General features: G+C 51.2%; 1 protein-coding gene across 1 annotated transcript; it reads right to left on the bottom strand.

Moving 5' to 3' along the window:
• Positions 1-1,531: 1,531 nt before the first annotated feature.
• On the bottom strand, positions 1,532-9,617 carry VPS18 (VPS18 core subunit of CORVET and HOPS complexes). The gene is made up of 5 exons (XM_068549526.1): positions 9,180-9,617; positions 7,959-8,100; positions 5,697-5,788; positions 3,692-5,562; positions 1,532-2,878 (listed from the first exon to the last, which is right to left on the bottom strand). Exons 1-5 carry the CDS (start codon positions 9,268-9,270, stop codon positions 2,153-2,155), a joined length of 2,922 nt encoding a protein of 973 aa, XP_068405627.1. The 5' UTR covers positions 9,271-9,617; the 3' UTR covers positions 1,532-2,152.
• Between the last annotated feature and the right edge of the window lie 6,139 nt (positions 9,618-15,756).

Genomic DNA, 15,756 nt, shown 5'->3' with positions numbered 1-15,756 from the left:
TAGGGCAGTGTTTGTTTAACTAACATGTATTAGGCACCCATTATGTGCAAAGACAGAAGCCCCAAGCTGTTCCAAGTAAGCAAGTGACCATGCCAGTGGTGGGCCAAGGTTTATACCTAGTACTCACTGACAGTGGGGAATACAACCCTGAACCCTCTACTGGGCATGTCTAGGTGTGAGGGGAGCCTTAGGCCACATGGGGAGCAGGAGCCCTCCAAATCTTCCTGGAACGGGGGAAACGGAACAGGGTTAGGATGCCCTCTACTCACCCAGTGGGACCCTACCCCCCATTTGCTTCCACTCTGGCTTCTGAGGCAAGATGGGGAGTCTGAGGCTCATCAAAGATGGGCAGCTTCTGGCCCTATCCCTTGGCAGGGGCCATGAAGAGACCCTGTTGTTCTAGTGGCTGGAGAAGTATAAGCAGGGCAAGATTCTCCCAGGGCTGCAGAAGATAAAAGTCTTGGAAGAGGATTAGGCTGCAGCGGCAAGAGAGAAGCCTGCAGTCACTAGCCAGGTGACCTGACCCCAGCCTGATTCCAGGAACACTCACTTGTTACTTTGTTTCAGTCTGGGCAGCTGACAGACCACACCCATAAACCTGGGCAGCGGACTGTGAACACCAGTCCATGGAGCAAAGGGTGCTCAGCTGATGTCACAGGAAGGCCCTGCTTCAGGACTCCCCAGGGCTTAGCCTCGAGCCACAACTAAAGAACTGTAAGCTGGGGGGATGGGCAGGTCAAAGGAGGTAGATGGGGAGAAAACATATCTGCCAAATGCCATGGATGGTGGCAGTGGTAGTCTCGCCTCCATGTTGGACCTCAACATTATGGTTAAGGGACTTCCCTGGCGGTCCAGTGATTAAGACCATGCGCTTCCAATGCAGGGGGCACAGGTTTGATTCCTGGTCGGGGAACTAAGATCCCGCATGCCACGCAGCTTGGCCAAAAAAAAAAAAAAAAAATCATGGTTTAATGCCAGACAGTGGTAGGGCAGTATCAAAACTGGGCAGAAGTTGAGAAGGAAGGGATGCAGGCTGGCAAAGAGAGGGGCAAGCAAAATCTAGCACGCGTAAGGGCCAGTGGAGGGAGGAAGAATGAGGGGCTTAGATTTATGGTTAGGCAGTGGCGATTACCAGAAAACTCTTGGGAACAACTAGGGAGGGAAGAGACCAAGGAAGCACCCGCGGAGAAAGTGACTTGAGAAATCAGCGCCCCCTGCTGCCTGAGTGTGGAGGGTTCTGTGGGGAGCAACACCACCTGCTGGCCAAAGGGAAGAACAGTCCCTGCTCCTAGACCTGGGAGGGTGGGCCCTAATTCCCAACTGAAGCCTGGAGTCAGAACGGATACAGTGCAAGGCAAAGAAGTGAGCAGAAAATGGCAAAATCATCCTGTCACATCTCCAGGAAAAGGAGCAAGGGCCAAGGCTTGAACATGCAGGGCCCTGGCAGCTTCCCCGTGACACCCTAGCCCCTCTTGGAGATCACTCACACACCACTCTGCCCAGCATCAACACAAAGCCATCAACTCCACAGTCACCAGCACAGACAGTTTAATGCTCTCCACCCCATCACCATCTCCCACTGTCCTCCGTGAGGCCCTCTGCCCCAGGGTACCCCTCACACTGGAGCCCCAGACAGTGTGCACAAGAGCATGCCCACCATCAGCACCACCTTTCCCCCCACCCCATGCCCAGGACTTGGAGGGGTTGTCTTTTCACCTGTGGGACCTAGAAGCTGACAGAAGAGAGGGCTTCTGAGGGAGAAGAGCCACAAAGTGAAAAGGATTAATGGTAGGTAGTGCTCCAGAAAGAGAACATGATGTGTGTGAGGAGGGAAAAGGAAGAAAGAGCTGTTAGATGCAGGGGGGATGGTAATGCGGTCAGAATTCTGACTTCTCCACGCTAAGGCCCTCTGTTGGGAAGCAGGCTGATGGCCTGGCAAAACAGCAGCTCTAAGGCAGCCCTGAAGAACAGCACGGGCAGCTGGCAGAATGCACTCACAGCTCACCCCTCGAGGACAACAGCTATAATTCCGCTCCCCCCACCACAGTCCCAGCCCAGCAGCCTCCAGGAGACCAAGGACAGATGACGCTGTGGCCTTCCCAAGAAGGGACAGGCCCCGACCGCCTGCCCGCCTATCGGGGTTGACACATTCCTACAACCAACTGAGGTGCTCCTCCTCGTAGCGCTGAGGGTCGATGAAGGGCCGGTCAATAGAGCGGATCATCAGTTCCCCACAGTACACGCACTCAGCGGCCACCAGTTCATCCAGGTCAGCCTTGAGCTGTTCCCGGCTGGGCCCCCCGGTGGCAGCGCCCCCCTCGGCCTCCTTAGCCCGGGCAGAGCCCTTGGCAGGGGGTGGAGCGGCGCCCAGCTTTCGCTGTAGCTCCTCGAGCCGGGCCTGCTTGTAGGCCGGCAGGCCAGGCCGCACGGCCTGCAGCAGGCAATCAGCGTGGAACATGTGGCCACAGAGGAAGAGGTAAAAAGGGCGGTTGAGCAGGGGGAAGTCGCAGGTGGCACATTTGTCCTGGGGCTCCACGGTGCCATAGCGGCCCCGCAGCTCCTGCAGGTCTCGCCGGATGCGCTGGGCGCTGGCCGTGGCCTCTTCCATCTCCCGCTGCAGCTCTTGGATGTGGTGGTTGTAAGCCTTCAGCGAGCTGCAGATCGCCTCCTTGAAGTGGTCGATGGTGACGAAGTCAGGGAAGAAAGGCAGCACGTCCTCGATCTTGAGCAGGGGGCAGCTGGCCAGGCAGGCCATGGCCGTCTGCACATCCTCCTCCTCCTGCACCACATGCCGAGCGATCTTCAGCCACAGCTTCTTGCGCAGCTCCTCATCTTCCTCGGGCAGGTCAGCACACTGCTTGGCCAGGTCCACGTCCACCTGTGGGGAGGCTGAGAGCGTTAGGGTCAGGTCCCACTCAGGACAGGGTCTGTGGGAAAGACAGAGGCCCAGCACTCCTGGCAGCAAGTGAGACGGGGCTTCTCGGGGCTGGGAAGGAACCTGTCTCAGTAATGGGCCTGCCTCTGTCAGAGCTATGCAAACACTACTTATGATGGTGGGCCTGCAATTTTAGTGAATTTACAAATCACCTCGGGAGCATATCCAAAATACAGATTTCTGGGCCCCACCCACAGACATTTTGATTCAGTAAGTCCTGGGTTCAGACCCAGGAATTCAATTTTTTTTTTTTGGCCTCGCTGCGTGGCTTGCGGGATCTTAGTTCCCCGACCAGGGATCGAACCCACGCCCTTGGTAGTGAAAGTGCAGAGTCCTAGCCACTGGACCGCCAGGGAATTCCCTCGAATTTTAAATAGCAATTCACACGATCCTACGCAGGTGATAATTCATGATTTGAGCAATGCAACTCAGCACTTTCCCCTTCTGCAATTGTGGCTAGCAGGTATGCAGAACTTACCCGTGAGGGAAGTACTATAACATCATCCCCACTTTGCGTCTGAATAATCTGAGGCAAAGAGAGGTTCAGAAACCAGCCAGAGGTCACACAGCTTAGTAAGAGGCAGAACCAGAATTCAAACCCTGACTTGAGTCTGTGTTGTTAACCTCTATACTACAGTTCCTCTCTGGGAGAGAAGCCAGCACCCCCTAGCCACAGTGTCCCTCTGACCCTTCAGCACCTGAAGCTACTGCTCTCCAGGTCCCTCTCCTGGACAGGGTCAAGGCTCATTGGCTCACCTGCAGGGCCAGGTCCACAGCCTCCTCATACAGCTCCAGGACCTTGTAGACGTGGACGCAAGCATGGTGGTGGCCATGCTCAGCACAGAGCCGCAGTGCGTACTTGAGGTCATAATGCACCCGGTGCGGGCTGGCCCCGGCCTGCTCGAGGTAGGCCAGCAGCGAGGCTGGCTGGCCTCGGGCATAGAGCGACAGCAGGTAATTGTGAATGGCCTGCTCAGTCTCGCCCAGCACGTTCACGCAGAACTCCATGTAGCGGATGGCCTGGCTCACCTGCTGGGCCTCGCCACCCTGGCTATAGTTCACCAGGGCAGGGATGAGCTGCCGGGCATCCAGCCGGCTGCCCAGCTCAATCCAGGCGTCCACCAGCTGGCGAGGGATGTGACGGATGAGGATGGGTGAGAACTTGTAGAAGAGCTGGGGGTCACGGTGGCGGGCCAGCACGGCCAGGGCCTCCTCGTAGGCCTCATGCTGGCAGTGGTATGCCACCACGCGCTCGTAGTCCTGCATGATCACAGCGAAGTATACCATGTGCTCTGTGTCCCCGTGGCTGGCGAGCAGCTCGTGGATGGAGGCCCGGCTGGCGAAGAGCCACTCCTTGTGGCGGGGGCTGCTCAGGAAGGCGCGGAAACGCTCCCGGGTTTCCCGGTAGAGGTTCAGGGCCTCAGGGTCACCCTGCAGGGCCCCGAGTCGGCTCAGGTAGAGCTCCGTCAGCCAGGCGGTAAGCAGCGTGGCCTGGGTGCGCTCAGCAGGCTTCAAACTGGCCAGTTTTCGCTGCAGGAACTCGGCCAGCGCCTCCTCCTGGTGGGCCTCCAAGAACTTGAGGGCAATCTCCTCAAAGTAGCTCTGAGTCAGGGCATAGCAGCGGGCACTCTCCAGGTAACGATGCTGGCGGAAGCAGAAGTCGGCCTCCCGGGCCAGGACCGTGTCCAGGCAGTCAGGCCGCTCTCGACAATACTCTTTGGCCAGGTCGAAGCGGTTCATGTCCAGGTAGGTGCGCCAGACATCCCGGGCCTCCCGCTGTACCTGGTAGCGGAAGACGGCCCGCTCGGTGTGGGTCCACAGGTGGCCCGTGGAGGAGTCCTTCACCATGTGCTTCAGCGGCCCAAACTTCTCCAGGAAGTGGTCCCGCAGCACCACCTGCCCCGTCAGCGTGCACACCGCCTCCACCCGGTCCGCCAGCAGCAGCAGGAAGTGGAACTGGGTCAGGACGATGGCCAGGGGTGGGCTGGCCCCAGGACCCACCCCCTCTGGGTACTCCCAGACCCGCTCCTCGCTCAGCAGGGAGTCGGGACGCCCGCAGTCCAACGAGCCATACAACACGCCATCCCCCATCATCCAGGCGAAGGCCCGGGGCGCAGAGCGCAACTTTGGGGTGTAGAAGGCCAGCTCACTGTAGCCCAGACTGCTGGGGAACTCACGGAATGGGGGTGGGTGGTCAGTGTAGGCAGCAAAGAGCCCCGAGAAGCCTTGGGCCTCTGCTCCCTCGGCTGCTCGGCCTATGAACTGGAAGAGGCGCTGCCGAGTGGTGGCGATGACAAAGCCACGCCCTTCAGGGCCCCGCTCCGCCTCGAGGGAGCACACAGGTGCTGGGCCCCCTTCTTCATTTAGCACATACAACTGACGGAAGTAGAGATCCGGGGCAGGGCCGAAAAGCCCACCCTCGCTGGCCGAGAGCTCTGCTTCAAAGATCTGGCCTTGGGCAGTGCCGACCAGGATGGGGCCTGTGCTGCTCTCGGTACCCAGGGCCTTGTTCCAGCCCACACTCTCCACCAGCTGCCCCTTCCAGCGTGCCAGGGGCCGAACTTTCTGTCCATTACGGTTCACGTAGAGGACCTCAGTGCTGCTCAGAGCGATCAGCAGGTGAGAGCCTGGAGTGGGGGAGAGCATGGCACCCTAGAGGATGCTGCCATTCCCACCCTCAGATCCCACCCACCCAGGCAGTGACCTACCCTCAACACCCCCCACCCCCTACCCCCCATCTCAGAACTCTACCACCACTTACCAGTAGGGTCCAGGAACATCTTGTGAACTTTGGCATCATCCTTGCGCCCCAGCTCCATGTGGTTGGGTTCATTTGCTTTGCCTAAGTCAATGCTGTTGGGACAAGAGTCACAGCCTCACTCCAGAGAAGGGCAGATCCTTCTGTTGAATCACAGACCTCTTTATAATCTGATGAAAGGCACAGCCTTTCTTCCCTGAAATCTACATAGACGCATAACATTCTGAATACAATCCCAAGGGAACTCTGAAACACATATGGGGTCCTCCTTAAGAATGCTCAGCTCTGAGAACACCCCCACTTCATTCTGAGAAGTCACTAAGCAGAAGTCTTTTCCTTCTGCTCAACATACCTCCAGTGCATCTAGGAAGATAGGCAGGGGTACCCCAGAATGCTGGGGTAAAAAGGGAACAACAAATAGTAGCTAGTGGTTACTGAGCACTTTCCATATACCAAGCACCATGCCAAGAGCTTGAGCTAGTATGACCTCAATTAACCTTCACAATAACCTTGAGGGGTGCTCCCTTAAGATTATTTCCTATTTAAGGTATTTCCCTTATTAAATTCTTTTCAAATTATATGCTCATTCTAACTAAAGAATCAATACAACAGTGTATGAAGAAAAAGTTAATGATTTTCTTCCCAAACTCCTATTATTCCCAAAGGAAAAAACTGATGTTAACATCTTTCTCCATGTTCATAATATAAACAAGCTTATTCTATCAGTTTTTACAAAAATGTTTTCACATTGTATATATACGTGTGTATGCATATTAATTTATAATTTGCTTTTCTCACTTAATGATATTTCATGAACATCCCACTGGGTCAACAGATACATCTAACTCATTGTTTTAATAACTGCATAATATTCCCTTTTATGGGTGAACTGTAACTTAATCATTTTCCTATTGATGGATATGCAGCTTGGGTCCAGTTTTTCCTACCACAAATACTGCTGGAATCAACATCCTTGTATCTATACCTTTGCAAACTGGTACTTTTCTTTCTATGGTATGTATTCCCCAAAGTGGGATTGCCAGGTCAAAGTTATAGATATTTCAGTGTTTAACAGACATTGCCAGATTATTTCTCCAAAAGATGGTGGCAGTTTATACTCTTTCCAGCAATGTATGAGAGTCCATCTCTGTGTATCTTCACCAGCATCATATATCACTGTTTAAAATTTTTGCTAATCTGATAGGTTAAAAAAAAATGGTATCTTACTGTGATTTTGATTTGCATTTCCCACAGGTTGAAAATTATTTTCAGATGTTTACTGGAAAATTTGGAGTTCCTCTTCTGTGAACTGCTTCTTTATATTGTTTACCCTCCCTTTTCTACTGAACTGTCTTTTTTTTTTTTGGCTGCACCTCACAGCTTGCGGGATCTTAGTTCCCCAACCAGGGACTGAACCTGGGCCCCAGCAGTGAAAGCGCCGAGTCCTAACCACTGGACCACAAGGGAATTCCCTGGACTGTCTTTTTCTTATTAATTTCTAAGGGCTTTTTAAGGAACAGGAAAGTAAATCTTCAGTCATATGTGGAAAAACATTATTTTCCCACCATCTTTTGTCCTGACCTGCTTCATATGCTTTTTTATTTTTATTTTGTCATAACAGCAATCACCACGTGGTCAAATCTATCTACCTTTTCCCTTGTAGATTCTGGATTTTCGAGCTTGAGTAAGAAGGTCTCTCTTCACCCCCAAGAACATAGAAATTTATTAAATATTCTTTTAATATTCACACTATTTTTTATATTCAAATAATTATTTCACTTAGAATTCATTTTTATGATACAGAGGTTTAGCTCTGTTTCATCCCAGATGGTTATTCTGGATAGATAAACAATTTTGCTGACACCTTTGTCATATATTAGTTCCATTTACTTATACTATTTATTTCCAGTTTTATTGAGATATTTTATTTCCATTTATAGTGTATTTACTTCAGGACTCTAGACCGTTCAGCTTATCTACATGACTAACTTGTGGGTTGGTACTGTCTTTAACAGATGAAGGGACGTGTTCAGAAAGACTGGGTGACTTGCTCAAGATTCCATCCCTGTTAAGTGGGAGAGCTGAGCTCAGAGTCCGGGTCTACTAAGCTACACTGGTTCTCTTTAGGAAGGGATAGGATATTTCCTGAAAATTCCAAATCCACTGTTTAACCTGCCCAGAGTGGAAAAAAGGCCCGGTCAGTCAGTAGTTCCAAAATACCACCAATCCACTCCCTACTCCTAAACCTTTTGGGTCCTCACTTACCGGAGTAGTGTATCCTTGCCCAGGCTCATGCAGAGCTGATTGCAGGAGATGACAAGACTGGTGATACGCTCAGAAGGGGTAAAGTCAATGCGCTGCCTCGTGAAAATGGGCACTTCCTTCTCTAGCTGGGCATTCACATATCCTAGGTGAGGAGCCAAGGAAAGGTTAGCTATGGAACAGAGGGAGGAAGGGCAACATATTCCTCTCCACCTTCCCAACATATTGCTACCCCAGGACCTTGGTTAGCCAACACCTGAATATCAATATATCAAGCAGTTTGCTAATCACCTCTACATTAGTCCTAGGCTACATTAGGGGTTCTGGGCTCTTCCCACATCTCTGAAAGCAGTGAGGGGTTGATTCTTTGAACCCTTGGTATGCTGTTACACCATGATATACCTGTTCCCAGTGGTAATGGGGTGGGCGGGGAAGGGTTGGGTGTTCTCCCTTATCAATCTTTGGCCAAGCAATCCCAGCTCAACTAAAGTAGTCTAGTTCCGCTCTCTCCCCTCCTCCTTGCCCATGCAGTAATACTCTCAGTGAGTCTCCAGAAGAATGAGGGTGGAGGGATCCTTGGGGAATGCTTCCAATCAGTTGGTTAACAAACTGCTGGTGCTTTCTCTCTAGTCTTTACTCTTATTCTTTACCATTGCTCAAAATATTCCAGAGCTTCAGACCCCTCTGCCAACTCTGTACTACTTTCTACAAAAATTTCCCCTCAATGCCCAGCTGCACACAGCTCTAGCAAAAGCCTAAAGTACTTCATTTTCCCCTGTTCAGTGACAAAGTTCCCTCTAGGACCATCCCTCCTTCCCCTACGACACTCCCATTTCACCAGTTCTTTGCCCACTCTCTTCCTCTCACCTCCAGAAGGGGCCTGGTGGGAAAAACACCGAATCAGATGAAGCCTATTCTCATCTGAGCCTGTTCTCAGTTTTCCCAACTGCGGCCCTCTAAGCAAGACACTTCCTTATCTGAGTCCCAGTTCCCTCTTAGAAGGACTCTAGTGGCAGGGCCTAGATCACGCGGCTGCTCTTGCTGCTCTTTCAATCTTCGACCATCCACCAGCTGGGGGCCATAAGAGCCTGAGGAGAATCAAGGGCCTAGACCCGGACTGCACGTCCAGGAGGTGAACCCGAGCTCCTGGAGCCACCCCCTCCGCTCCTCTCTTGCAGATGCCAGGAGAGCTAAGAGGTGCAGCGGCGCCCTCACTTCCCTTACCCGAGTGGGGGATGCCGACGCTGGGGCAGCCGGGCTGCAAGAAGGCCGAGCGGGAGAGGGAGTCCTCGTATTCATCCAGGATAGACGCCATGGTACCCGGCCTGTGGGTCCTCCGTCTTGGGCCCAGGGATTACAACAGGGCTCCCCCCAGGGATCCCCGTCTCCCCGGATTGGAAGCTGCGACTCCCCAGCCTCGACAGGGATCTGACAGATCCTGGCAATCCGCCGCCGCCGCCGCCGCCGACTCCTCCTCTTTAAAATCCTGAGGATCTTCTCACTCTCGCCTTACAGAGCGAGAAGACCGGGGAGCTCTCCCCCTTGAATCTGGCGCAGTACTGCACCCAACTCCCGCCCCCAGGAGATCACCGGCTCCCCCTAGCCGAACTCAGGTGATCCCAACCTCGCCCGAGCAGCTCAGCTGACTCCCACCCCCCGGACGCGCGCCTATAACGTAACTTCCGGGTTCTCAGACGCCCACGTTTGCTCCCGCAGGAACGTCGCGAGGCCGGCCCCTGGGAGGTGCGGTGAGGACTGCGGCGGGAGGGCGGGGCCGGGGTGGTGGTGATGTGGGGGGCTGGGCAAGGCCTATCCCGCTCTCGAGGGGAGTCGGGTGGGGGAGCGTTGCACATGTCCGAGCTGTAGACACGCTGGGTGGTGGGCGGGCCCCGCTGAACACAAGCCCCTCCCTTCTGGACCCTGCTGCAGTTCCAGGCTTTGACACCAGGAGGCAATGCCAGCTTTCTCAAACCCCCTTCCCCCACCCGCCCAGCACAATCCAGCCCCAGACAAGGAGCGGGTCCCCAGCACCTTTCAGGCCCAGGCTTCCCTCCCTCAGAAGACTGCTCAGCCTCTCTGTCCAGCTCCCGCTCCCACCGTTTAAAACAGCCTGTTGGGGACTTCCCTGGCGGCGCAGTGGTTAAGAATCTGCCTGCCAACGCAGGGGACACAGGTTCGATCCCTGGTCCGGCAAGATCCCACATGCCACGGAGCAACTAAGCCCATACGCCACAACTACTGAGCCTGCGCTCTAGAGCCCGTGCTCTGCAACAAGGGAAGCCACCACAATCACCACAATAAGAAGCCTGTGCACTGCAAGGAAGAGTAGCCCCCACTTGCTGCAACTAGAGAAAGCCCGTGCACAGCAACGAAGACCCAGTGCTGCCAAAAATTTTTAAAAATAAAATAAATAAATTTTTTAAATAAATAAATAAACAGCCCATTGCCCTAGGTCCCCAAGAGAACCTCCCGTTCTTCAATCTAATCGCCATCTTAATTCTACCTTCACAAGGCACTGGCCTCTCTTCTCCCACATCCAGGGGCCCACCAGTTCCAGAAAGTGGCAGAGCTGGTGGCTTGGCCAGCAGGAAGCCATGCTCGTGACGTGTACCCAGGAACATGGCCACAGCGCTGTGGGAGCACGCAGGAGCGGGTAAGAAATGCCTGAAAAGCCTGGCAGGAACGAGAGACAAGAGATGTTGGAGGCGGGTGGGGAATCCAGAGCGGCGGAACAGCGAGGGTTTGGCTACAACTGCTGTTGGGTTTCCCTCTTCCACCGGCCTAGGCGACCCAGACGGAGTCTGTTCCCTTCCGGGGCCCATGGGCCGTGCTACCTCGCTAAAGTGAAGGCTCTAGGCCAGGGTCACCGCTGTCCTGGCTTTAACGGGTAGCCCGAGAGCAATGACTAAGCGCGCCTCCTGTATTCTCAAAAGCGTCCAGGTGTGCACCGTACATTGTGTGGTTATGCTTCTCTTGCCGAACTTTCCTGATAGGCGCAGAGGACTGGACCCTCACCAGCCCTCACCGCAGGCTCTCTGGGCCTGCAGTGGCCCCGGCCTGGTTCGCGGTCCAACATAACTTCTCGCTGCTCCCGGGTCGGCTTCTCCCGCCCGAAACCTGCGGCCACGACGCGGCTGTACCGCCAGGGGCGCTGCGCGGCAGGCTAGGTCCCAAGAGGGAGGGTGCCCGAGCTGGGAGATAGGGAGTAGGTTTCCGCCCTGGGAGTAGTGATCCCAGCTTGGGAGCTGCTCGTGCGTAAGGCTCCACCCCAGATCACCTGCCGGCTGCATTTAGGGAAATACAAATAGGACCAGACAGAGGTCAAACAACCAGAAATACCTTTTCTGAGTTACCGACGATGTGCCGAGCACCACACTAAGTTCCTAATATTCATTGTTATTTCATCTTACCTTCACGCTAATGCTATGAAATAGGCACTGCTCTTTTCCCCACATTATGAAACCGGAAACTGAAATTCAACATGGTGGAGCAATTTGTCCAAGGTCATGTGGCCAGGAAGTGGGGAAGCCAGGAGGCAATATTCAAATCCAAGCAGATGCTGAAGGGTTCACCACCACACTCTCCATGATGCCAGTACAAGCTGAGGGAAGGGGTATACAACTGGATCCTCAGGTCTGGACTGTGCAGAGAGAGTGTCCCCCCTGCATGGGGTGGTTAGCATAGGAGGGGTGTCTCAGGGACACAGAATCCTTCCAGCCACCTCCTCACTGTCCCCCGAGTCTCCCTCTTGGTTCCACTGCTCTCTGGGATGTATGGGGTGGGACCTAAGTGGGCCTTGCTTGCTACAGATTCAGTACATACTCTCTGTTGAGTTGATTACAGCAGTTTCCCCCCACGTACTCATTCTTTAATGTTAGGCTGGACTTTGGAGTAAGAGTCAGAGACCAGCCTTCTTATTCCTGCCCAGTCACTCAGTAGCTGTGACACTGTGTGCATTTGATGCTCTTAGCTTTGGTCTCCTCATCTACAGAAATAGATATAATGATACCTAGTTGGTCTGTGTTGAAGAGTAAATGAGGCGATCTAGGTGAAAGCTCCTTGCGATAGCACAATCCAACATAGAGCATGTGTTCAATAAACTCTAAATATGGCTTTAATCTGACAGTGGACTCTCAAGTCCACCTTCTCCATGAAGCCTCCCTGGACCACAACTTCTCCCTCATAACTGCTATGGCTTTCCTTGCATCGATCTCTACTGGCACCTAATTATGAAGCATGGGCATTTTGCTTTTACATAACAGAAGCTGACTGAGGGGAATAACTCAAACATTCCTGAGCACCAGAATACAGAGATGCCTTAGGGAACTCACAGCTGGAGATACAGATCCACCAGCTCTGACCCCTCAAAACCCATGTGGTAGTTGCCATGAGACAGGTAAGGGCTGACTGCTGGGCCAGGGAGGGAGAAGACTGGTGTATGAAAGCTGATGAATTTGAGTTAAGACTTGAAGTGCGTGTATGATTTCCAAGGATAAAAAAGGGAAAGCATTAAGCAGGCCTCAAGAAAACCAAGAGCAAAGACCTGTAAATAGTGTGATGTTGCAGGTGGGTATGGGGGGAGCTGGAGCATTGGCAGTAGGGCAGTGGGAAAAATGGGACCGGTTGTAGCCACATTGTGAAAGCTATTGAATGGCCATCAGAAGGTTTTGGCTGGGGATGAAACCATCTGATGTGGGTTCTGGAAAGATGGGTGGAGGCTTGGGTGGAGTCCACATCAGAGAGGATGAGCTCTGAGGAGACATTTCTGAGGAAGGGCCACTGAGCTCAGTGTCAAGTTAAACACTGGGGGGAGGGAGGCCAGGGAGGGAGGCCAGTGCAGGACTGCTCTTGAGACACCTGGCAGATGGTGTAGTAACAACTTTGGGAGGGGAAGGAGCTGGGGGTGGGGTGGGGCAGAGGTCACATGATTGAGCTCAGTCTGGATGGTTGCACTTGAGGCCCCTGCAGGGTATTTACTCCAAGAGACCCAGCACCTGTGAGGCATTCACTAACTAATTGTTTATTAAACAACTGCATGAATGAGCTTTCTCATGCTTCAGTTTCTAATCTGTAAAAGGAGAAAAATCTACCTTGTAGCATTGTATTATAGGATACTATGCAAGTCACTCTGTGCCTGCCTAAAGCTAGAAAATGCTCAATACAAGTTAACTATAGTAGTAATTGTTGACTGAATGAAGACTTGGACCAAAAGAAATGATTTAATTGACTTAAGTGAGTAATTAGTTTGTCTTTTTCTTTTCACTGAAAAATAGTCTACATTCTTTTTTTTTTTTTTTTTTTTTTGGCCCTGCGGCATGTGGGATCTTAGTTCCCTGACCAGGGATTGAACCTGTGTCCCTGGAGTCCTAATCACCGGACCACCAGGGAATTCCCCCAAAATAGTCTGCATTCTTTATTCTACTTCAGAGTATCTGAGACTGTTTCTGACTAGGAAGCCTTAGGCTGATAGTAGATCTGATTTTTTTTTTTAATTGAAGTATAGTCAATTTACAATGTTGTGTTAGTTCAGGTGTAAAGCAAAGTGATTCAGTTATACATATTTTTTTCTCAGATTCTTTTCCCATGTATTGAGTAGAGTTCCCTGTGCTATATAGTAGGTCCTTGTTGTTTATCTATTTAATACATAGTAGTGTGTATATGTTAATCCCAAATTCCTAATTTTTCCCTCCCCCCTACATTTCCCCTTTGGTAACCATAAATTTGTTTTCTATGCCTGTGAGTCTGTTTCTGTTTTGTAAGTAAGTTCATTTGTATCATTTTTTTAGATTCCACATATAACTGGTATCATATGATACTTGTCTTTCTCTGATTTACTTCACTTAGTATGATAATCTCTAGGTCCATCCATGTTGCTGCAAAGTAGTTTGGTGTTTTTTTTGTTTTTTTTAAATTTATTTTTGGCTGCGTTGGATCTTCATTGTTGTCCGGGGGCTTTCTCTAGTTGCGGCGATAGGGGGCTACACTTTGTTGCAGTGCGTGGTCTTCTCATTGCACTGCCTTCTCTTGTTGCAGAGCACGGGCTCTAGAGTGCAGCCTCAGTAGTTATGGCTCACGGGCTTAGTTGCTCCGTGGTATGTGGGATCTTCCCGGACCAGGGCTCGAACCCGTGTTCCCTGCATCGGCAGGTGGATTCTTAACCACTGCGCCACCAGGGAAGCCCAGTAATTACTTTTTTTAAAAGAGGTTTTGTTGTTGTCGTTGTTGTTGTTGAGACTTTCTTTTTTTAGAACGGTTTTACATTTATAGAAAAAGTGAGAAGATAATGGAGAGTTTCCATAAACTTCACATCGTTTCCCTCATGAACATCTTCCATTAGTATGGTACTAATTTAGTTCACGAATTTGTTAAAATTCGTGAACTAAAATTGATACATTATTATTAACTAAAGTCCATACTTTATTCAGATTTCCTTAGTTTTTACTTAATATCTTCTTTCTGTTCCAGGATCCCATCCAGGATATGACCTTATATTTAGTCATCATGTCTCCTTAGGCTCCTCTTGACTGTGGCAGTTTTTCAGACTTTCCTTGTTTTAGGTGACCTTGACAATTTTGAGGAACACTGGGTAGGTAGGATGCTCTCTATTGGAATTTGTCTGATATCTTTTTTTCATGATTAGACTGGGGTTATGGGGTTTTGAGAGGTAAAGTACCATTATCATGACATCATATCAAGGGTACATATCATCAACCTGACTTATCACTGTTGATGTTGACTTTGATCCCCTGACTGAGGTTTGTCAGGTTTCTCCACTGTGAAGTTACTCTTCCCCTCCTTTCCAGACTGTACTCTTTGGAAGGAAGTTACTATGCACAGATGAGACTTAAGGAGTGGAGATTTATGCTCACTTGAGGGTGAAGTACAAATCATTTGGAATTCTTCTGTGTGGGAGATTTAGGAATTTGTTTATAAATTTAATTTTTTATTTTAATCATATATATGATTAAATATATGTGTGTGTGTGTGTATATATATATATATGTATACATGTATATATATATATATAGAGAGAGAGAGAGAGAGAGAGCTGTAAGACTTATTAAGGAAACAGAGCAGTCCTTTGCCTCATACCCAGTTAAACTCCTCATCAGGTCTGTTCTTATCTCTCAGTGCTGATCTAAGGATATTCCCAAAATGCACCCCACCCCTCCAGATACCTGAGTATTTGGTTTTAGGTGTTTGCTCCCTCCGGACTGGCTTCTTCCCTGGTACCCCTCCCCTTGCCAGGATCAGGGCCCCTCCTGGGTGCTCCCTCAGCCCTCTCTGCTGATCACCCCACATTATGATCGCCCTGCATTACAACTGCCTAGTAACTCCTCTCTCTCTTTCTTTCTCTCTCCCCCCACCACCTCTCTCTCCTCTTCCTCCATCCCCTCCTTCCCCTCCCCCCTCTTCTTCCTCCCCCTCCCACTCTCTTCCCTTCCCTCCCCCTCCCTGGGCCAACTGTGTACAGTATAAGCTCGCTGAAGGCAGGGACAGGTGACTTGCAGACCCCTTCCTGCCGCAGGGCTGGCACATTGTTGGCTTCTGCTAAAATATGCTGAAGGAAAGAAGGTCCTTGGCTCACTCAGAACACCTCTTTATAACCCTTTGTAAGAGGTAAATCTCTTCTTCTTCCTGTTTGATTCCCTTCCAGATGTTTCCAAAACTACCTAAAATAGTCCCGGTTCTCAAAAAGCCTTCTACCCTCCCTGTTACTGTCATTCCTTCTCTCACTGAGTGACAAAGCCCTGCCCAAGGCATGTATAGACTCAGCCTGCCCTTTTTCTTCCCACCACCT

The sequence above is a fragment of the Eschrichtius robustus genome, chromosome 1 (genome assembly GCF_028021215.1).
Source record: "Eschrichtius robustus isolate mEscRob2 chromosome 1, mEscRob2.pri, whole genome shotgun sequence".
NCBI lineage: Eukaryota > Metazoa > Chordata > Mammalia > Artiodactyla > Eschrichtiidae > Eschrichtius > Eschrichtius robustus.
The sequence above is the reverse complement of the archived record's forward strand: the minus strand, read 5'-3'. Positions and strand labels throughout refer to the sequence as shown.

Coding starts and splice junctions, on each gene's coding strand:
- VPS18 (XM_068549526.1), bottom strand. CDS start 9,270: ATGGCGTCTATCCTGGATGAATACGAGGACTCCCTCTCCCGCTCGGCC. Junction 5,789..7,958: donor GGCAAGGATACACTACTCCG/GTAAGTGAGGAC, acceptor TTGTCCCAACAG/CATTGACTTAGGCAAAGCAA. Junction 2,879..3,691: donor CTGTGGACCTGGCCCTGCAG/GTGAGCCAATGA, acceptor GCCTCCCCACAG/GTGGACGTGGACCTGGCCAA.